Below are 22,877 nucleotides of genomic sequence, written 5' to 3' on the forward strand. Positions count from 1 at the left end.
TTCATGGGTACAATGAAATGCAGTTATTGCATGCCCCTTTATTACCTTACATGGCTGAATAGATTACAAAAAGACTGTTTTTGACTACCAGGAGGTTAAAAAGGTTAAAAATGTTGTTCTTGAAACAGTGCTGGTCATGACTGACATAGCGTATGATGTGTTTAGAAAAAAATCACTTCCAGGAGGGATGAGATGAAAACTTTAAATGATAATAAGTTCTTAGTTCTGTCCAGCACTGAATTTTATGCAATGTGCAGTGTAAATATGGCGTTTATGACCATAATGCAAACTGCCTACAAAATCCTGTGGTGTACCACATCACCTCTAACCCAGTATGTTCCATAGTAGACCATATAGAAGGTTTGTGTTATGAATTGGAGTCACAAACCTGACAAAATGGAGTTCTGGCCTTAAAAAGAAGCTACCCAGGCAGGCAAGGGCCTTAACTGGCCAACCCAGAAGATGCTCACCCAGTCTAGTGTACTTCCAACTACAAAGGTAGGCTTCGGCCTGACTAGGTCCAAAAATGGGAAAGTGGATTTAAGTTAAAAATATAGGATTTAATGTTCTGTGTCTCAGAAGAGGGAGATAATAAACAAAACATTAGCTTGTAACCAAAAGGCTACAATGGCTCTTTATAAATGGAAATGTTTATAAAAAAAATGAATAACAAAACAAGAAGTAAATCTGAAGAGCCAGGGAATTCAAAGAAATGACAATACTCATTAATACAACTCCTAATAGACTTCAATAAAAATTCTGCTGAGGCCTCTCTCCAGGCAGAATAAATAGTCAGAGCATAGCTCAGCAGCAGTGACATCACGGTGGCCCCACCTTCTGGGGCTTCACCCACAAAATACATGGAATAGCGGCACATTTAAAAGACAGTTCATAATTACAAGCTAAGCAGGAATACATGCATACAGTAGTAGTTCAAAAATAACAAAAACAATAAAACATGTGCACTCAAGTTGATATTTAATAGTTTGACCATTAAGTTTTGTTCACATGCCTGTATATTAATATTTCCTTTACTCTCTCCAAATATTTTTAAGATATTTACTTCTGTTGTTTTCTCATTAGGATCTTCATAGTGGTTTGGTAGGACCACTGGTGATCTGCAGGAAGGGAACACTCATGGGTGGAGGTATCAGGCGAGACATTCACAGAGACTTCAGCCTTCTTTTTTTAATTTTCGACGAGAATCAGTCCTGGTATCTCAACAAGAACATGGAATTGTACATGGGAAAACAAGTGGACCAGATTCACATTGAAGATGAAAGATTCCAGGAAAGCAATAAAATGCACGGTAAATTTCAGCATGTTGACTAGTAAAGCATGTCCAGATGAGGGCTATAGTGTCACTGCCAGTATCACGCAGCAAGACAAAAGTACCAGACACAGGCAGATCAAAGAAGTAACAAGTAAGCAGGTCATTTTTATTTTCTATTGCACATTTCATATCAGACACCAGTCAAAGTACTGTATGGTAATACATACATATAACTGAGAAAATATGGAAAAAACCTCAGACAATAAGGCATGGGGCCAACCCAAGCCACCAGAGCAGCTTCAGTGTGCCTTGACATCGATTCAGCAAATGTCTGGAACTGCACTGGAGGGATGTGACAACATTCGTCCATAATAAATTAATAATAATAATAATAATACCAATAATAAAAATAATTTTATTTACCACATTTCATACTTTGCATTCAATTTAATGTGCTTTACACAAAAAGTGCAGAATGATTTTCCTTAAGATCTATATATATAATTCACTAAGGCAAGACACCCATGGAAAGGCAAGACAACCATGAAAAGCACGCCGGAAGGGGCGTGGATTTACTAAGCCGCTGACCAGTGAGACACCTATGGCGCACGCAGGAAGGAGCCATGCCCACCAACTCCAAGACCATTGGATATGAAGACAACTCGCAGGGCCACTCCCACCAACTCGGACGCGACGACACAGAAAAAATGGCGTCATTTATATTCGTCTGTCATAGAGGCCACATGCAGTGCAGGTCAGGTTAATGTCATGTGAATGTCATGCACCTCAGAGCTACGTTGACTGTTCATAGAGGTATGTTTCTCGCGGAGGTGAATCGCCATATGCAGCGTGTGAAACGGTTTGCGAGGGGTATCCCATGGGATCCTTAAAACAATCCTTTACAACTGAGGTTAAAGCACAATGAAGTGAACAGTCTTTAAAAACTGACTTTTCGGTTACGTTGCATGACTACATGCACCATAGCAAACTGTTTTACACGCTACATACAGCTATTTGCATCCGCGACAAACATGCGTCTTCTTAGATGCTCCTGTAGGAACACGGAAGACGTTTTCCTGCCCACCAACGCTCCTTTTTTTACCGGCTGGCGTCTACCCTCGCTCTCTAGGCATTCACACTGCCTACCCATTTGCCCGGACACAAAAACTCACCGACCACCCAGTTAGTCCCTTTCATCTGTGGTAAGAGTCCACATGCACGTCTGAGCCATGCAGCGTTTGTTATGCCGCGGGTTCACTATTGTGTTGTATTTTACTCTCTCCAGAGTTCCATCTTTTCATTCACTTACTGTTGTATTCTCACACCAACCCGTTTTAGACATCCGTGTCTTTCCAGAAGTGTTTAGCATTCAATAAATAATTATGCATGAGATTGACCGTGTGTCTACCCAGCGCAGAGAGCCGTGGGTAAGCCGTTGAACCCAATTCAGACTGCAAGCCGTGGAATTCCCACTAAGTGTGACTCATACGCTCCCACTCATTACGTCCCTACCCTTTGTGCACACCCCCCTCCTACCGTGGTTGGGTATCTTGGTGGATTATATATAGAAAAGCAGCCAAAACCGAGGGGTATCTCATGGGGTCCTTAAAACATTCCTTTACAACTGAGGTTAAAACACAATGAAGTAAGCAGTCTTTAAAAACAGAAGTTTCGGTTACGACGCACGACCGCGTGCACTATAGAAAACTGTTTTACACGCTACATACAGCAATTCGCATCTACGACAAACATGCGTCTTCTTAGATGCTCCTGCACTTTGTTCACACCCCTTCCACCTCGCTACTACCGTGGTCGGGTGTCTTGGTGGATTATATATAGAAAGGCAGCCAAACTCGCACACAGCAATGAAAAGTCTAGAGTTCTATCTTTTCATTCACTTTCTGTTGTTTCCTCAAACTCTCCCTTTTTAGACAACTGTGTCTTTCCAGAAGTGTTCAACCATCAATAAATAATTATGCAGCGTTTGTTATGCCGCGGCTTCACCATTGTCTTGTATTTTGCTCTCTCCAGAGTTCCATCTTTTCATTCACTTACTGTTGTATTCTCACACCAACCCGTTTTAGACAACCGTGTCTTTCCAAAAGTGTTTAGCATTCAATAAATAATTATGCATGACATTGAGCGTGTGTCTACCCGGCGCAGAGAGGCGTGGGTAAGCCATTCAACCCAATTCGGGCTGCAAACCGTGGAATTCCCACTAAGTGCAACTCATACGCTCCCACTGGTTGCATCCCAACCCTTTGTACACACCCCCCTCCCACCTCGCTACTACCGTGGTCGGGTGTCTTGGTGGATTATATATAGAAGAGCAGCCAAAACTGCACAGAGCAATTAAAAGTCTACGTCAGTCACAGGTACATCTGGACTGTGTAAAGACGACGACTCAAGTGATGAGTTGGAGGTGGGCACAGGAGCGGGCAGACTAGCATGACGGACGGAGCTGAATGGACATCCTTCTCCTCTCCTCCCATTCCAAACTCTGTGCCGTGCACCCCCATCCCTCCGTCTGGCAGGAGAAGGCGCGAGGACGATCCGCCAGTTTTCAGTCACGGACGATTGTGTGTTGGTTCGTTCCGTGCATTGTTACAATGTTGCTTTTCTTGCTGATTTATTACATTACTGATTTTTCAAATGTTAATTTTTCCCTGTGCTTAAAAATCATTAAAAAACCGGCCTGATTATGCGGTGTATGGTACGCCGCGGGTTGGCTAGTATTATATATAACAACAACAACAACAACATTTATTTATATAGCACATTTTCATACAAACAGTAGCTCAAAGTGCTTTACATAATAAAGAATAGAAAAATAAAAGACACAATAAGAAAACAAAATAAATCAACATTAATTAACATCGAATAAGAGTAAGGTTCAATGGCCAGGGGGGACAGAAAAAACAAAAAAAACTCCAGAGGACTGGAGAAAAAATAAAATCTGTAGGGATTCCAGACCATGAGACCGCCCAGTCCCCTCTGGGCATTCTACCTAACATAAATGAAACAGTCCTCTTTGGATTTAGGGTTCTCACGGAAGGGCCTGATGATGATGATGGTCACGTAGACTTCTGCCTTTAAATCCATCCATCATTGTTGGAGCATCATGAAGCTTTGAGTAGGTGGAGGTGGCGCAGGCCACCACCACAAAGAAACCGGAAAGAGAAACAGAAAAGAGAGTAGGGGTATATATATAAAGAAAACACATTTGAACAATTTTGAAAAAAATGGGACATTCACACCAACAGGCTCACCAATACTTTTTACATAATTTCACCAAAACAGACTCCGGTAAGAAGGTATTGAAGTAAAATATATTATTGTTATTATGAAAATTATAACTTTGCAAAATTATAATCATTATGATCACTAAGTGGTCAATGACAATTATTAAGGGCTAAAAATTAGCCAGGAAATGGAAGGATCAAAAAGAGGCAAGCAGAGACAATGTCAGAAAACAAGCTGGGATCAAATTACCAAAGATAGCAAGATAGCAGACTTTAAAAACCTTCAAGTCATGGCTGACCTTGTGTGTTGAGATCATAGACAGTAAAGCTGCAGCTATACTCGGGCAATCACAAAATGGCAATCACTATCTGAAAAACTAAAACACAAAGCAATAATGTTATGATAAAATAAGTAAACAATAAGAAACATATATATAAAGGGTCCAAAGATGATGAAAAATTATTTCTAGGACTGCAAAAATTAGGATTCATTACAACAATAATGAAATGATATTCCACCATTTGCTAATGGTTGTGGCGAATGCTACACTACATCAAACCCAAGTCTAGGTGGAATTCTAGTCATCTGGCAGACCACAGTATAAAGCTTACATTGTTCTTCTTCATTGACTGCTGGAGCCTGGTGGATTTGGCTATTCTCTTTCTGGAGATTTCTACTGCCATCATATTGGAAATGCTGAATGGAACTAAATCTCTCATTCAGAGTTGTGGACATTTTCGATTTTGATCACATACATCTCCAATTGTTGAGAGCAAAGTGAATGAATAAACAGATGACGTGTAGTTTTGTCCCAATATTACCTTCAAAAGTGCTGTTTTGGGTGTAAAACTGTGATATGCCATTTCTGAACTTTATGACGGACTAGTTTCCCCTAGTTGATGATGAATATCCCTTTCATGCCAACATCACCTTAGCTTTCTGTAATGAATCAATAAGTCTGAATTCACACTGCAGCTTTGAGTGACTAAATTCTAATTTGTGGCTTTTATCTGATTTTTTTTCTTTGAGAGATCAAATTAATTTTGCAATATATTTACAACCAATATGAGTGTGTAGAGACATCTGTCCTGTTCATATGCACGTGATGCAGACAAGATGTTAGAAACCAATAACACACTGGCTCTTGCACTGCTTAATACTGTTATAATGAATGATACCTGCAAAACTGTCAACTCTTGATGGCATGAAAGAGAAACAGAAAATGAAAAGCTGTTGCTTTGAGTGTAATTATCCCTGCCTTATCTATACGTTGAAATCTGTGGATTGCTGGCACCAGTCACCTCAACTGTCTTTTAACTTCATCACCTCACTTTATTTTCATTGGCAAACTGAGTTGGTGTTCTCATCTATTTTGATTTTCAATGCAGACATATGACAATGGTCACATAGGCAATGACATAAAATTAGTTGGGGAGTGTAAATTTCCAGACAATTCTAATTTAAGCTCTCAAATTCCAGGCCTGTATTGTATTCAGCGCCACATATGAAAAATCCAATCTGAAACTTGTGATTCAGTGTGTTTTTTTTTTTTGTTAACACTTCCGTCAAGCAACTAGATCTGTGTCACATATGATTGAAAAAACTGGAATTGAGCTTCAATGTGACCATATCCTAGTCACTGAGAACTCTTCTTTGAACCATGGTTGGACTTAAATGACTCTAAACATTATAAGAAATTCCATTTATAATCATCTTAACAACCACACCCCATGTAGAAGCACTGGCTTTTGACAAAATTGTGATCCCTCATTTATTTATTATGCTCAGTAGTGTTTGTTATGTTTTATCAATAATAAATAATTTTCTCCCACTGTCACCCTCTGATACATGCACAGACATTGACTGAAATATAAAGATAAGCACATGTGTGCCTGTAGGCAGGACTCTGAATCAATGAGTAACCATTAATTTAATTAAAGTCTATTGATGGCTCTTGCAGTATCATGGAGGTGGGGTGAATTCTTTTGCATGGATTTGCCACTGGGGGCTCACAGCTACAGCAGCTCTAATGTATCTGCTCTTCTTTTCCAGCCATCAATGGGAAAGTTTATGCAAATCTACATGGACTGCAAATGTACAAAGGTGAGAGAGTGGACTGGTATCTCATCGGCCTGGGACAAGACATCGATATGCACACAGTCCACTTCCATGCAGAGACCTTCACCTATAATGTAAGCCATTATTTGGTTTGCAGGTTTTTAGGTCTTCGGGGGTCAACATTAGTATCATTCGGGTGGGGTGGATGGGTGCAGAAATGGCTAGTTTGGTACTTTTTTTTTTGTTGATTTTTTTCCCACCTCATCATTTGTCCTTTTATTTTACAGGACGGTAAACGCTACCGAGGTGACGTGTTTGATTTGTTTCCAGCCACTTTTCAGACGGTAGAAATGGTTACGAGCAACCCTGGCACTTGGCTTCTGCACTGCCATGTCGCTGACCATGTCCACGCTGGCATGGAGACGGTGTATACAGTGCTGCCCGAGAAAGGTAGAAAATCTGTACACGCTGCTGTTTACATTTTTTATTATTCTGTTAAAGCCTTACCAAAGCATCAAACTGTTATTGGAAATCACAGTAAATCAAATTATATTAAGACAGTATGAAAGGGGTACACAGTGGTTACACATGGCTCTAGGGCCTGGTTTTAAAACAGTGATGTAATTATAGGCTGCTGCACGGGGACCCACCAGGGTGGGGTACCTACCATGACTATATGATTCTTGCTTCACAAGTCTTTATTATTAACAAGCTCGGCTTCTTGACATCAGAATGAAAAGGTTAATGGAGCTGTCAGTCCCAAAACCCAATAAAACTTCATTATGACCTTTCATGTACAGTGGAACCTCGGGTCACGAACGTCTCGGACCACGTACAAATCGGGTTATGACCAAAAAGTTTGCCAAAATTTTGCATCTGTTCACGACCACACACTCGGGTGACAAACAAGCCAGTTTCCCTTCTGGTTCGTACACGCCGATGATTTCCACACGTGTTCAGTTTTTCCCTGTGCATTCCCTGTGCATCAAGCGAGAGAGCAAGCGAGCGTGCGAGAGAGAGTGTGAGCGAATGAGAGAGAGAGAGAGAGAGAACGTGAGAGAGCAAGCAAGAGAGAGGGATGGCCGTGTAAGGCCAATAAGGCAGTTAAAGAATGCATTGGGCTTGTTTTTAAAAAGACTGATTTGAGCATTGTTTTAACCTTGTTGTATTTAATGAAGACTCTTTTCTATTGGATTTTAACCTCCACTTCACTTCTGTTTGCAGCGATCGGTTCGTAGCGTGCATTGTTGCAATGTTACTTTTCTTGGTTGTTTATTAAATTACGTATTTTTCAAATGTTCATGTTTTTCCCTGTGCTTAAAACTCATTAAAAAAAAGTGTTTACAGTGAGCGGTTCGCAAGGCTATAGCGGAATTCTTGCAATGTTACTTTTCTCTGTTCAAGGTTTTCCTCAGTGTTATTCAATGTTTTTACCTTAAGTTTACTATTACGCTGTGCATTCTATGGTATAATTAACTATTTTTGTGCTCAAAAATCTTTAAAAAAATATATTTACATACAGTTTGCACGGTCTGGAATGGATTAATTGTATTTACTTACAGTCCTATGGAGGAAATTACTTCGGGTCCACTGTAGCTTATATCCTTGATGAGAGAGAGAGTTTGACCTGTGCTGGACTGGTACTCTGCCCGGGGTTGGTTACTGCCATATACCCAAGGCTGCCAATATAAACTTTGCTTGCACTACAATGAATGGGATTAAAAAGGTTTGAGAATGGATGGATGGAAAAGATGTTAAATAAACCTCAAATCATTTTTGTTTTATTCTAGGAATGAAAATAACTACAAACAGTGCTGGAAAAGGTAATGTAATTTAATAAAAAAAGTTGGTTAAATGTTTTTGTTGTGTCAGCTTGTAGGTGTACACCATGTTTTCTAAGAGTGCTAGTTAAGCACATACAGTTTTGGAGTGTGTTTATGTAAGAGCATTTATGTACAATGGTGGGTGTGAGAGTGTGTGTGTGTGTTTATATGTATACAAGCCCTGGTTTCTGTTAATTGTGTTCTCTTTTCTTCTTTATTTTAGACACACAGGGCACTTCAGGGACGGTGGCCCTTTTAGGAATTCCGCTCTCACCAGGAGCTGCAGAATTGACTCTCGCACTCCTTTTTGTTGGATGCATTGTCTTGCTCATTATCATTATGTTCCTGGTCACTTTGCACTGTATTCTTTCCCAGCAGAAGAAGCCAGACAGAGACTACCTTCAGCCATTGTCCTTGAGGACCTTCTAGAACAGCCATGCCCTCTATCAGTATGGGTCTGAGAAGAAAAGAAGCCCCTGCTATGGCTGTGAGACTGGAAGTACTTACTGACATACTCAGGCTAGCATCGGTTCTTTGTCCGTTAGGCTGAACCTATTCATCTCAAAGTGTCTGGTCAGTATCACAGATGCAGCTCTGGAATAATGGTTCATTTGTCAGTTGGATTATCTCGCAGGAGCAGGACTAACCACCAGCCTTACTTTGCTGTATTTTTTACTTCAGTTGGTTCTCACAGACTGACTGATGTGGTTTATGCTGGACTATTATGGAGATTCCCACACGTCATGTTTTGGAGTCTTTCTCTTCCATTACTTTCTAAACATTTCCATAGTTCCTTTAAATCAATGGCATGTTTTGTTCAATAGGGTTGTGTCAGTGTATGAGATGGAACTACCCCTGCAGGCACTATCACCTGGATTGCACTTCTATTCATTTGAGGAAACCTAAATAAATTCCCATCTGGTCTTCAGTGCCCTTACATAATTAAGAGATGGCCACGTTAACCACATTTCTTCGATGTCCTAATTCATTGAATGCAATATGTCTCCATGTACTCATGCCCACCCTACTTTAATTTTTTGTTTATTACAATTTTTTGAGCTTAGATTATACAAAAGTATGGACGACCTGTATTCCCTTGTAACTACAACCTTTACAAAAAAATAATAATAATAATAACAATGATAATAATAAGGTAATCCACAGACCAGGGCCCTACACTTTTAGCTTCTTTATTGGTTTCAGCTATCATATTGTGCTACTGCTCATCCTGGAATCACCCAGAGCCTTGTCATTATTGATTTATTTCTATTGATGAGTTTCTATTTGATCAATCCTCTTTACAGAAATTAATTGCACTCATAAGATGCTTTTATAAAATATGTATATCACTCGGTGAGCACAAATTTGGCCTCACTTTCCCATATAAAATCAATTACAAGCAGATAAGGTTTTTAATTAGATAGTTAACCAGTTTTTATTGTGACTCTTGCTTAGCATCCACAGTATTGCCTCTCTAATTATTATCACAGTAACAAAAAGACTTTTAACAGGTTGCTGGGTGCCTTATATACTGTAGATAATGGCCACTTTTATATACTGTAATTATTTCTACACCAAGAACCTTAAAATTTAACCAGTAGGTCTCATCTTGAACACTTTGAATGTTTGGCTGTTTCTTGCCTTGTGCCCCACTGCAATCATGAATTGAATTAAGCAGATTTGAGAAAGGTATGTTATGTAACGTAAAGTGTCCCTGATGATTTTGTGGTTGTTAGTTTGCCACGGGCCTTCATGTGAATTTTGGACTTTACTTAACTGCTGGATGGCCAAGACATTTGACAGGATGCTTGAATAAAATGACCTGTGACTAGAAATAAAACTTGCCTCTGGCTGATTTTAACCTTAAACAGTTTTCTACATGAATGTTACAAATGAATAACTGCAGGTTTATCAGTCTATTACAGGCTGTTGTGAGGGTCTAATTACTAATTATAGGCTGAATTGCACTGTATGATTTTAAGACACCACTTGGAGATCCAAGTATTGGACAGGATTTTATGTCACTTTGAAGACCTACTGGCTTCTATTTCACCAAATCTTTAACAGGCCCCTTCAGGACCATTACCACTGACAGACTGCCATGGACTTTGACGTTTAAAAGGATGTTGCTGTGAAATGCTCTTCCTTTCCCTAGTTGATTCTTTGACTTCTTTTTTCCACTCCTGATGAACTAGTTGTATGAGAGTGAGGCTGTTCATTAGCATTGAGAAGTCATCCACCACGGTGTTAACGAAGAAAGAGTGTATAGCAATGAGATTGACAGCTAAAGACAAAGGGAACACAGTTGAAGTAGGAAAGGTCAGTAGCTTATCAGTAATAATAATTACAAAGTGTAGGTGAGGATGTAGACACAAATAAAGGGGATAAAGGAGGTAGTCACAAGTACAAGCATAATGGTCACAAATAACATCAACCATAAGCAAAACATTTGGCATAGTCAGGTATTTAGAAAGAGTCAAACCAACAGAAGAAAGTGAGACTTTTAAAAGTGCCTGGAAACATTGAACTCAATGATTGAGCAATAAAGTGTGGAGACAAGGAGTTGAAGTTATTCAGTCTTTGATGCTCAGACATTGAGTTGTTGATCTGTTTTTCCCATTGACTTTATTGAAATCAAGATCAATATAACAGAAATGCAACAGAAGGTGGAAGATGTGGCAGAAATAAACAGCAAGATAAAGTTAGGCAATGGCTGTGTACAAGTGTGTAACAAGACTATTCATGTGATTCAGACCTTGAATAGGCAATTATATTGACTACAAGGAGTTACAGTCATTTGAAAAAGTTTGGGAACCCCTCTCAGCCAGCATAATAATTGACTCTACTTTCAACAAAAAACATAACAGTGGCATGTCTTTCATTTCCTAGGAACATCTGAGTACTGGGGTGTTTTCTGAACACAGGTTTTTAGTGAAGCAGTATTCAGTTGTATGAAATTAAATCAAATGTGAAAAACTGGCTGTGCACAAATGTGGGTCCCCTTGTAATTTTGCTGATTTGAATGCATGTAACTGCTCAATGCTGATTACTTGCAACACCAAATTGGTTGGATTAGCTCGTTAATCCTTGAACTTCATAGACAGGTGTGTCCAATCATGAGAAAAGGTATTTAAGGTGGTCAATTGCAAGTTGTGCTTCCCTTTGCCTCTCCTGTGAAGAGTGACAGCATGGGATCCTCAAAGCAACTCTCAAAAGATCTGAAAACAAAGATTGTTCAGTCTCATGGTTTAGGGGAAAGCTACAAAAAGCTATCTCAGAGGTTAAAACTGTCAGTTTCAACTGTAAGGAATATAATCTGTAAATGGAAGGCCACAGGCACAGTTGCTGTTAAACCCAGGTCTCACATGCCAAGAAAATTACAGCAGAGGCATATGCGCAGGATTGTGAGAATGGTTACAGACAACCCACAAATCACCTCCAAAGACCTGCAAGAACATCTTACTGCAGATGGTGTATCTGTACATTGTTCTACAATTCAGCGCAATTTGCACAAAGAACATCTGTATGGCAGGGTGATGAGAAAGAAGCCCTTTCTGCACTCACGCCACAAACCGAGTTACCTGTTGTATGCAAATGCTCATTTAGACAAGCCAGATTCATTTTGGAATAAAATGCTTTGGAATGATGAGACAAAAATTGAGTTATTTGGTCATAACACAAAGCGCTTTGCATGGCGGAAGAACAACACCGCATTCCAAGAAAAACACCTGCTACCTACTGTCAAATTTGGTGGAGGTTCCATCATGCTGTGTGGCTAGTTCAGGGACTGAGGCCCTTGGTAAAGTGGAGGGATGGGTGAATTCAACCCAATATCAACAAATTCTTCAGGATAATGTTCAAGCATCAGTCACAAAGTTGAAGTTATGCAGGGATTGGATATTCCAACAAGACAATAACCCAAAACACAGTTCGAAATCTACAAAGGCATTCATGCAGAGGGAGAAGTACAATGTTCTGGAATGGTTGTCACAGTCCCCTGACTTGAATATCATAGAAAATCTATGGGATGATTTGAAGCAGGCTGTCCATGCTCGGCAATCATCAAATTTAACTGAACTGGAGAGATTTTGTATGGAAGAATGGTCAAAAATACCTCCATCCAGAATCCAGACACTCATCAAAGGCTATAGGAGGTGTCTAGAGGCTGTTATATTTGCAAAAGGAGGCTCAACTAAGTATTGATGTAATATCTCAGTTGGGGTGCCCAAATTTATACACCTGTCTAATTTTGTTAGGATGCATATTGCATATTTCTGTTAATCCAATGAACTTAATGTCACTACTGAAATACTACTGTTTCCACAAGGCATGTCATACAGTATATTAAAAAGAAGTTGCTACTTTGAAAGCTCAGCCAATGATAAACAAAAATCCAAAGAATTAAGAGGGGTTCCTAAACTTTCTCATATGACTGTGTCTGCTAGTTAATTACAGCCTTTGACATGACCATTATCCCTGGCCAATTGCTAATTGACCTTGGCCTTTGACAGGAACATAATCTCTGACTAACTGCTGGCTAGCAGTGACCTTTGATGGGCCTCGATATGAATTTTAACAGTGATTGACTTTAGAGTCACCTGGACTTTTTAAGGAATACTGAAAACCAAGACCTTTAATAGGCCTTTGTTAAGGATGCTTCTAAGATGCCCAAGGATTATTGTGTGGAAGAAACATAAGGAGATGATCAATAAACTGAAAGAATAAGCCAAGGATGAGTCATAGGTCAAAACTTGGAAAGTCAAAAAATCATTGCAAAAAAACCCAAAGAGGCAAGATTAAGAAAGTAGTATGAAAGAACTGAACAGAAGTCAGAGTCTGAGAAACCTAACATTGTGACCTACTTGGTAAATAAGCTAACTAACACTAAGAGGATTGATGAAGGGAATATCCACTGAGCAATACTGGACACACCATGCTGCCATAGTTATACTAGAAGTCCCTGTGATGTCACAGATCTGAATTCTGCGAAAATGAGAATGGCAACAGAACAACAAGTGAACAAAATGGTGTCACATAAACAGTAAAATTTAAGACAGTAACTTAAATCTATCCCTTTACAACACAAACTAAATTGAAAACTAATTACAGAAATTAAATTTTCATTTAGCAACAAAACAAAACAAAACAAATGAAACAAGACCACCTGCATTCAACAAGACAATTTTTTATATGGTTAAGTCTTAACTAACTGAAGGCTGATTATAGCCATTCAAAGGACTCGACATGTTTCCCCCCACCATTAAACAATTGCAGTTACCCTACACTTTCTGACAGGCTGAGTCAAGAGCATGACAACTGAATTATTGTTGACAGATAGTGACCTTTGGCACGTCCCTACATGACCATTTGCTGAATAACTTTTAAATAACCATAACACCTAACAGTCTTTTATTAGATTATGCAGGCTTAATAGTTACTTGATAACTAAACCCTTCAATTTAAATTCACATATCCATTACTAATGACTTAGTGGTTAACAATGGCCATCAACAGGCAGTTTGGGATATGTAATTATTTACAATTGCTACCCAACAGACACTTACATGACAACCATCACAGATCCACTTCTGAGTGGCCTTGAATTTCAACATGATGTTATATCTTGCCTGAAGAAGGAGCCTGAGTTGCCTCGAAAGCTTGCATATTGTAATCTTTTTAGTTAGCCAATAAAAGGTGTCATTTTGCTTGACTTTTCACTACATTTATAATGGCTAACATGGTACAACACCATAGTATTACAAACAAGACGTTAGTAGACCACGACCTTTAACAAGAATTTATGTGAGGAAAGTAGGAAAACAAACTTGCTGTCTGTTGAGTATAACCTTTGACAGGCATCCTTGAGACTATTAACAGTAACTGCTGATTGTCCATGCTTATTTGCAGCCAGCTAAGAAAATGTGATCATTTGTAATAAAAAGGTTAGTAGTGACTATCAACAGGCCAGTGGATGACAGTTACCACTCATGGATGTTTAACTAGAATATAAAGGTTTTTAACAGGCCTCTATGGACTTCTTAAAGGCTAGTCGAATTACCTGGTGGTGACGGATTAGATAAATGGGGAAAAACAATCTTTTATAACTTTATCATGGCTAAACCAACCCACAATGATCAAAAAGATATACTCTTATACAAAAGCTGAAATCCCACCAGACAATGAAACAGTTATCCAGGTTAGTTGAAAAGAAAACACCGTACATATTTGCGTTCTCCTAGATCGTGCTCTGGCCATTAGAAAACTTTGTGTATAATGATTACAATTTCCTCCATCATCTCTGCTCTAATGTGGCCTGCTGGGAATTGTAGTCCCTATGTCAGTGCTGGTACTTGGACTGCTCCCTTCTGTTATAACCCTCTCACTAATATAACATACTGTATAGCCTACGTTTTAAGTCTGACAGATGGCAAGGTACGTGCAGAATTTCGTAAGCAACTGGTTTAGCCATTTTTGCATGATAAGTGAGCAAAGAAATAGATAAACAAATAGATAGCTAAACGGCTTGCAGTTGTATTTATATAGAATAATGACGGCTGATTGACTACGACAACTCATAACTAATCACAATGGTCAGGTGTTGATTACCCATGATCATGGTTAGTTTGAAAAGTGTGAGCACTTACAATTGCTTCTTGACGGTGCATATTGACTGGACTCTACTACTAATGAACTTTTAACTACTTACTTAATGACTTTAACTGACTTTTATTCAATGTTATAAATTGCACAAGAAAATCTCAAAACAGTGGCCTAGACAGAAAATCCATCCGGCTCCAAACTCGAGAAGCAGGCTTTGATGTCCGCACAGGCTAAAATGGAGCCAAGGCTGCAAAAAAAGGAGAAAGAAAGCATAAAAACCCCCACTAACAATAATAAAATAGAGTTTTAAATATATTTAACAATAAATTAACAAATAACAAATGTTCAAAAACAAAGAACAAAAACAGAAGCAAAAATGTACCCGTCAGGAGATCCCTAAAATGCAGACCTGAAAATAAAATAACCTAGTCTGTGATCCAGAAATCTAAAGTCAGAAACAGAGCAAAACGAGATCCAGAAACTAAATCCAATTAGTAGGAGGAGAAGCAGGTATATGGGAATGCCTCAGTGTTAGCACATATGCTGCAATGTCAGGGGGGCACTGCCCCATTAGGCTCAACATAAAGATGACATGGAGCAAAAATAACAACTATACAGTCAATGTAATATAATAACATAACATAATAACATAGAAATGAATAACAGAACACTAAGAAGAAATAAAACACAAACAGAAAGAAAACTTGAACAGAATTTACAAAATAACACTGAAATTACACATAGAAGAATACATAAAAAGAAAAGGCACTTGAGCCAGGGATGAAACTCTGGTTATCACCAGGGTTGGCCCTAGCATTTTGGACAAGCTGCAAATGGAATGCTAAAACTAGATATATATCCATATATACATATAAATCCATGTACAGTATATATATATATATATATATATATATATATATATATAGTATACATGCTGTATATAAAAATCACAATTAACAGCTACATTATATGAAAAGATTTTTCTAAAATATTTACTAAATTCATGAATTATGTACATATTTAGTAATATAAAATGCTTATGATAATTATAGTAATATAAAACAGGCATAATATACAGTATATACAGTAGTATTAAGCATGTAATTGCAGAAACACAAAGGTTGTAAAGTGTATGCTTTTCTTTAGCGTTAATTAGTGATGATTCATCTAACTTGTCATGCTGGAGTATTTTTGTTCCGTAAGTACTGTCAGGATTTGCAATGAACACATAGGCAATCCTTCTAAAAGTGCTCATAAAGGCAATGCACTGTGCTTTTAAAATAAAGGAAGAAACAAAAAATATATGTATGTATTCAAACTCAAATTTGTTGAATGGAAAATGGCACTAAAACAAATGTTAAACTACAAGCGTGCACCTTTAGAATACAAAGACATACTATAAGAATGTTCAGTATAAAATGAGCACAGCACATTCTGGCATCTGGAAGACCACCCGTGAACAATTCATGTAGTGCCTCAGATGTTAAGATAAAACATTGTCAGTACGTGAAAATAATATAAAAACGAATAATAGGGCTAATTAGAGTTGGACACTCGTATTGAGTCTGAGTGTTTTAAAGTCAAGTTCTATAATGTTTAAAAAAAGTCCTGTACCCCAGCTTTTGCCAACTTAGGCAACTGACAGTTCACCTAAGTGGTAGAGCCGGCCTAGTAATTAATGTAATGAAGACTTAATAGCTGCTAGTAGAAAGACTTCTATGAGTCCATTACCAGTGAGTAACTGCTGATTAACTATAGCCTTTAACTAGTAATTAAAAGTGCATGAACACTGGGTAATTGCTGACTGAAATTGATCTTTGATAGGCCGCTATATGACCATTATCAGTTATTGACATCTCGGTAGTCTCACGGAACCAGGCATAATTCTCAAATGAGAATGTACGTCTGTTAAGAACTTTCTAAAAATTTTTAAGTGAATAGCAGTGAAGTTCACTTCTGGAACAGCCTGACCCACAGAGCATCTTCCTAAAACAGCCACTCTCATTGCTCCAGACCATGCACATGGGGTTTGAAGGAGTGAGCAAAATAAACTGAACAAAAGGCTTGATGCTAAGAGAAAAAAAATGCTAAATTTGCTGTTATCAATTCAAGAGCTCAGTAGCACAAGATACCTAAAGCTTAATGATTAATGTGTACATTGTAATAAGTACTGCAACAGAGGAGATAGACAGACACACACACACACACAAACGTAGACCAACACAGCTACTTGGCTCGATGCATTTAAGAAGTGTTTCTGTCTTCTGTGATATTTTCTGTCATTTTGATTATTACATCACTTTTTGGCACTACAATAGCAAATTGAATTTATAAAGGCATTGTGATCTACAGGCGGCACGGTGGCTCAGTGGTAGCGCTGCTGTCTCACAGTTAGGAGACCCGGGTTCGCTTCCCGGGTCCTCCGTGCGTGGAGTTTGCATGTTCTCCCCGTGTCTGTGTGGGTTTACTCCCACAGTCCAAAGACATGCAGGTTAGGTGGATTGGCGATTCTAAATTGGTCTGGGTGTGTGTCCTGCGGTGGGTTGGCACCCTGCCTAGGATTGGTTCGTGCCCTGTGTTGGCTGGGATTGACTCCAGCAGACTCATGTGACCCTGTGTTTGGATTCAGCAGGTTGGAAAATGGATGGATGGCATTGTGATCTATGGATGTGGTGGCCTGTAGGAGGTGTAGCAGATCCCCAGAGCCAACTAGCCCACAAACAAATCCGGGTTCAAATAGGCTTATTTTTTTAAACGCAATACTTCTGACCTTACTATACATTTTTCTTTTTTCTCTTCTCTTTCTTCCTCCAATCTTCCAGACCAATCCAAATGAATGTTGTGCTACTCCTCTACATGTTAAAATGCTGAGGCTGTATTATTAAATGCAGTGTTTGCATTTTCAATTAGACAGTAATGTTAACTTATTTTAATAATTCACTCAGAAGTGTAATCAGAAGGTGGATGTTGTGAAGCCTCATTCATGGTTCTACTGGTGTTTTTACTGATTCAGGTGTCTTGAGTACGAAAATCTGCACCTCCAACGACTCTTGGCTATCAGCTCTCCTTATGGTGGTCCCTTTGACAGGGTGTGTTCACTTTGAATGCATACTTTGAAATTCCTTTTACAAACATAGCTGCCAGTTCTTTTAACCTAACCTTGACGCCGACGCTATCACTGTAACTGAACAACAGAAAGCACATACAGCATCATTCACTTTTACAGCTAGTCCAGTGATGTCTTTGAATGCCGATGTACAGTAGAATCTGATGTTTTTCCCAGGTTGTGTTTATTTTTAACATTCACAATGAGCCCTCAGCACACATGGCACACATTTATATATTTAACAGGAGTCTTTTAAGGAGTCTTTTCGGCCGTAGACAGTTTATTGTAATCAGAAGCTTGCTCTCTGCTGGTTAACAAGGTCACCGCCCCCACTTTGAGCTCTGCCCTCATAGGGCGTTGGATTGGTTTAGAAATGTGACACTCAGTGAGTCACCTAATTGCTCCCACCCACATTTGTGCACAGATCACTCACGGTTGCCTTCACACATATACTGTACATTACACGTCTAGTTAAGTAAGACTAACATCTCAGTGACATTGAGAAGTCTGAAGACTAACTGGATGGTGGGTCATTATAATCTTTAAAAGACCTCCATATAATTATTATGAGTGGCTTGCTGCTTATTGATCATAATCTTTAACAGGTGTTTTACAAGGTGATTTACACTGACCTTGGTTGGAGCTCCACATGCCCATTACCATTGACAGACTTCTGAGTGACCTTCACTCAGAATAATGTAACCATGGTGATCTACTGACCACTGACAGTGACATTTGATTGGCTCAGACCCATCCTCTTGCCTCCTTTGGTCCTAAAGATTTGTCCTTTTCTGTCTGCCATTTGTCTACCTTTGCATTTCTTTTTTTCTTAATTCTCTCTGCTCCCATGCTGGAATGATTGTATTTTGTAGACCTGAATATCTTTTTGCATTTTAGGAACATTTTAACGATAGCCATCTTTTCTGAGAACCAAGGAAACAGAATGATTTACTTCTGCTTAATTTCCAGCAGTGCCTGCTACTTTTACAAATGGAGATTCTCCCTCATTAATTCCTAGACAATCTGATGTTCCTGTCCTTTACTCGCTCTCAATTCCCTTTCTTTCTCTCCAAGGATTTCAGATGTTGCTTGTCAGCTTATTATTTGGGCGGACATCCACAGCAGAGAAGAAATAAAAGAATTCTTTGTTCAGCCTTAATGCAGGGCTTGAATCTTAAATGGCTTTTACTTCTGATAAGGTGTCTGCTCCTGAAGCCTTCAGCTCTGGCAGCTCAGAAATCAATTTAAGCCCCTTGAGAACTGCAGCACACACCTGCCTGTGGGTGAGGAATTAACCATTGGAATCAGAGGAGGCCAGAAAGATCGGTGTAGATTGAGATTTGTAAAGGATGGACTTGAGGGGTGGGAGGTTAAGGTCCACTATCAGTCCTAGAGGGCCACAGTGCCTGTGGATTTTGATATTTTGATTTCAGCCTTCCTCCAGTCAGATAATTTAACTTTGCCGTCTAGTTCTACAGCTTTTTTATTCCCTCATTTATATTAGACTGGCATTGTTTATTTTAGTTTTTTTTTTTCTCAAAAGATTGTTAATAGGATCACAGGGCTGCATTCAATACCCTCAATTTCTGTCAGGCAATGTATTCCCTTAAAGATGGCCTGCATTTGATAGAAACAAACAAGGCTGCTGTGCATTATTTAACATCTTCTCATTCAAAACGGTGCATATTCATTACTAGCTATGATGCTTTAAATGGTGACACCCCCATTGAATCAAGCAGTCCACCAAGATACACCTCTGATATCACTAATGACACAAATCTGCATGAAAATCTTTAAAATAAGATTTACACTATGTCGGAGATGGCTGTGGACGCCCAGGAGGACCGGAGGAGGACTTGTGCCTTCCCCAGACCATGTGGGGGCGACCGCCCTGGTACCTTTGGGGGCCACGGGTACAGAGCTTTGAAGCTCAACCCTGTAGGGGCCTGTGGTCACTGCCAGGGGGCGCCCCTATGCCTTTGGAGCACTGAACCTCGGCACATCCGCCACACCCGGAAGTGCTGGGGGGAAGAGGAGCAGGGACACCCGGAGTGCCACACTGGGGCATGTCGGTGGAAGATTGTCAGGACACACCTGGAACACATCCAGGGGAGCATAAAAGTGGCCACCTCCCTTCATACAATGGCTGGAGTTGGGAGAGAAGGAGACGAGGTCTTGGCGGAGGCAAGCAGGGGGCCTGAAGAGAAAGAGGCATAGTGTGTTGTGGCCTGGACTTTGGGGACTTTTGGGGTGTGTTGCACTTTCTTGTAATATTAGAATGGCAAATAAACGTGTGTTGGGTGACATTGACGTGTCCGCCTGTCTGTGTCCGGGCCGGCTACCACAACTGTCAGTTTCTATAAGCAGGAGTAGTTAACTCTTGACTAGAATTAAGCAAGTACAGTAGTTCATCCACAGGCATAGTATAGTTGCTTAAATGGCTGTAATAAAAATCTGCAGCCTGCTGCGCTGAGGTGGAACACACTTGATGTGAAATGTTTGTGCTGCACAAATCTTGAAAATACGTGAGCCCCAAAACTGTCTAATTGCACTATCAAAGGTGGTCGCCTGTTTGACGTTGAAGTCATACCACAAGGACATCTGAGTAACGACTTGTCATGCATAGCCTGAAGCAGGTATACAGATTAAGAAGAGTAGGAGAGCAGAGTGACAGACAGGAACAAATCATATTAATGAAAGTCTGAATTCCAGTAGAGTGATTCATAAAACTATCAGGAGTCAAAATACCATGTGAATTGCAAGCACTTTGGAGTCATCACTAAATCCTGAATTACGTTAAGAAGCCAAAGTTATCTATAAATAAAGCAGAGAGGTGTCATGAATTGGGTTGTTTAAAACATATTATGGCTGTTTGTGTTTTAAATAGCATATTCTTACACTCCTTTTGGGTTTTATTTAGGGTGAGGAATCTAATTTTGAGGCCTCTAGTTTATTGAATTATCATTTACTTTTTGTGCTGTGAATTACTTTGCGTCAGTTATGTGCCTAAGAGACTAAGTTCCAAAAACCTCCAAAAATATCCATTGGGGATGATTTACCATCAAGACCTGGCTAGTAATAAGGGCAAACACAGGATCTTAATAAATTAATAAAATAAAAGATTTATTCTGACAAAAAAATGCTCTGGACAAAAACATGCTCCGTGCAGCACAAAAAGGCAACAGGAATGGCTAAAAAAGACAATCCAAGACAAAAATATTATTTCCTGTTTAGTTAAAAAGCTGAAATTTGTCAGGATTGAACATCCAGGACAGTAGATATTTCAATATTTAGAGGTAAAAACAACCCATACAGTAGAAAAATATCTCAAAATCTAAAAACATTGTTTGAAAGTTGGTGACGTTAGAGGTGTTAGGCGACATCTGTTGTTATATTTGTTGACATTTGCTAATAATAATAATAATAATAATAATAATGTAGCAGATTCAGTAAGGTGCCACATCATTTTTTTTTTTGGCTAAGCACTGAGGGGGACTTGTGCAGAGGAATGGGGCTTGTCACATTTTGCAAATGAAGGCTGCCAGCAGAAACAAAGTGGAAGAACTGATTCTATTATTGAATGACCCCAATTGTTCTGACCCTGTTTTCTTTGCCCCAGCAGTGGTCAGTTCTGGGACATTCTCTATTTCATTTAGCTAGTGTGATAAATTGTCATTTTGGCAGTCTTGAAAACAGCTTTACTTCATTTTTGGATGGCACACTTTTCTTTTTATTTGCTTATTTTATCTATATTATGGGGTTGTTCTCATAGAACCATTTCATACTTGACTTTTTTTTTAGTGACCCTCTCTGTATGGCCACAGTCATGTTAGCTATACTGGCCAACTGGTGGACACTGAGGTCACATGATATAATGAGGCATTATTCTCCACCTATATTTGGTATCTGAACATTGCATCAAACAAAGACAAACAAACTAGCGATAGTGAGAAGTTAGAAGTATTTACTCCAAAGATTTTGGTTATTATTTTCTTTTGGAGTTCTGGTTTTTGGATGCTTTTTTCTGCTTATCTGCGGTGGGCTGGCGCCCTGCCCAGGGTTCGTTTCCTGCCTTACACCCTGTGTTGGATGGGATTGGCTCCAGCAGACCTCCATATCCCTGTACTTAGGATATAGCGGGTTGGATAATGGATGGATGGATGGTTCTGTTTATTTTTGTATTTGGTATGTTGAGCCAAGCCTCTTTTCTGAAAGCATCTTGCTTCTTTTTTATCTCTTCATTTCCTGGTATTTTTCTTAGGATTTGTCAGCCTTACACAATCAGGTAGTGATTTACAGGTTCTGTGCAAGTTCATAAGATGAAGAAACATTGGAGCATGAAACTCTCTTTTAACCTAGAATAGAGGTGACTTATAATGCCATTCTGTGTCTGACAAAGGAAGTCCTGCCATGTCCACCATGTCCAGAATTTAAACAAAACCCACACAGGAAAGTTGGGATTCAGAACAGAATTAGTTTTTGTTGGAGAAGGAATTGCCGTCTCAAGAGCTTTCTGTTAACTGTGAACCGAGATAAAAACACCCTACGGTCCACATCTTGGATTTTATTGTTTTGTTATTGTTTTTCTTTTGGTATGTTGCTATTAAATGGGGCTTATGCCATGGACCCCAACACTTCATCAGTGTACCTCTATTTTTATTACACTGATCAGTACTCAATTCTTAGTGGTCATAATATCCTGCTAACACGGATATGGACGTCTGTCGTGCTGGAGGTTATGTTCATATTATTGTTAATGCAGAGTAGAACTTTA

At 39.2% G+C, this 22,877-nt stretch overlaps 1 protein-coding gene and 1 long non-coding RNA gene across 2 annotated transcripts in view; one reads left to right on the forward strand and one right to left on the reverse strand.

Annotated features, from left to right (window-relative positions):
- Positions 1-10,234, forward strand: part of LOC120538217 (hephaestin-like) — a 70,809-nt gene extending 60,575 nt beyond the window's left edge. The window contains exons 14-18 of the mRNA XM_039767672.1: positions 1,084-1,309; positions 6,569-6,708; positions 6,862-7,024; positions 8,365-8,397; positions 8,621-10,234. Of these exons, the coding sequence (XP_039623606.1) occupies positions 1,084-1,309; positions 6,569-6,708; positions 6,862-7,024; positions 8,365-8,397; positions 8,621-8,826 (768 nt within the window). The 3' untranslated portion in view covers positions 8,827-10,234. The remainder of the gene's footprint in view (positions 1-1,083; positions 1,310-6,568; positions 6,709-6,861; positions 7,025-8,364; positions 8,398-8,620) is intronic.
- Positions 10,235-14,882: 4,648 nt separating this feature from the next.
- The window catches only part of LOC120537425, a 32,091-nt gene continuing 24,096 nt past the window's right edge, over positions 14,883-22,877 (reverse strand). The window contains exon 3 of the long non-coding RNA XR_005635322.1: positions 14,883-15,244. This is a non-coding gene — a long non-coding RNA (uncharacterized LOC120537425). The remainder of the gene's footprint in view (positions 15,245-22,877) is intronic.

This window comes from Polypterus senegalus, chromosome 10 (assembly GCF_016835505.1).
Source record: "Polypterus senegalus isolate Bchr_013 chromosome 10, ASM1683550v1, whole genome shotgun sequence".
Taxonomy (NCBI): Eukaryota; Metazoa; Chordata; class Cladistia; order Polypteriformes; family Polypteridae; genus Polypterus; species Polypterus senegalus.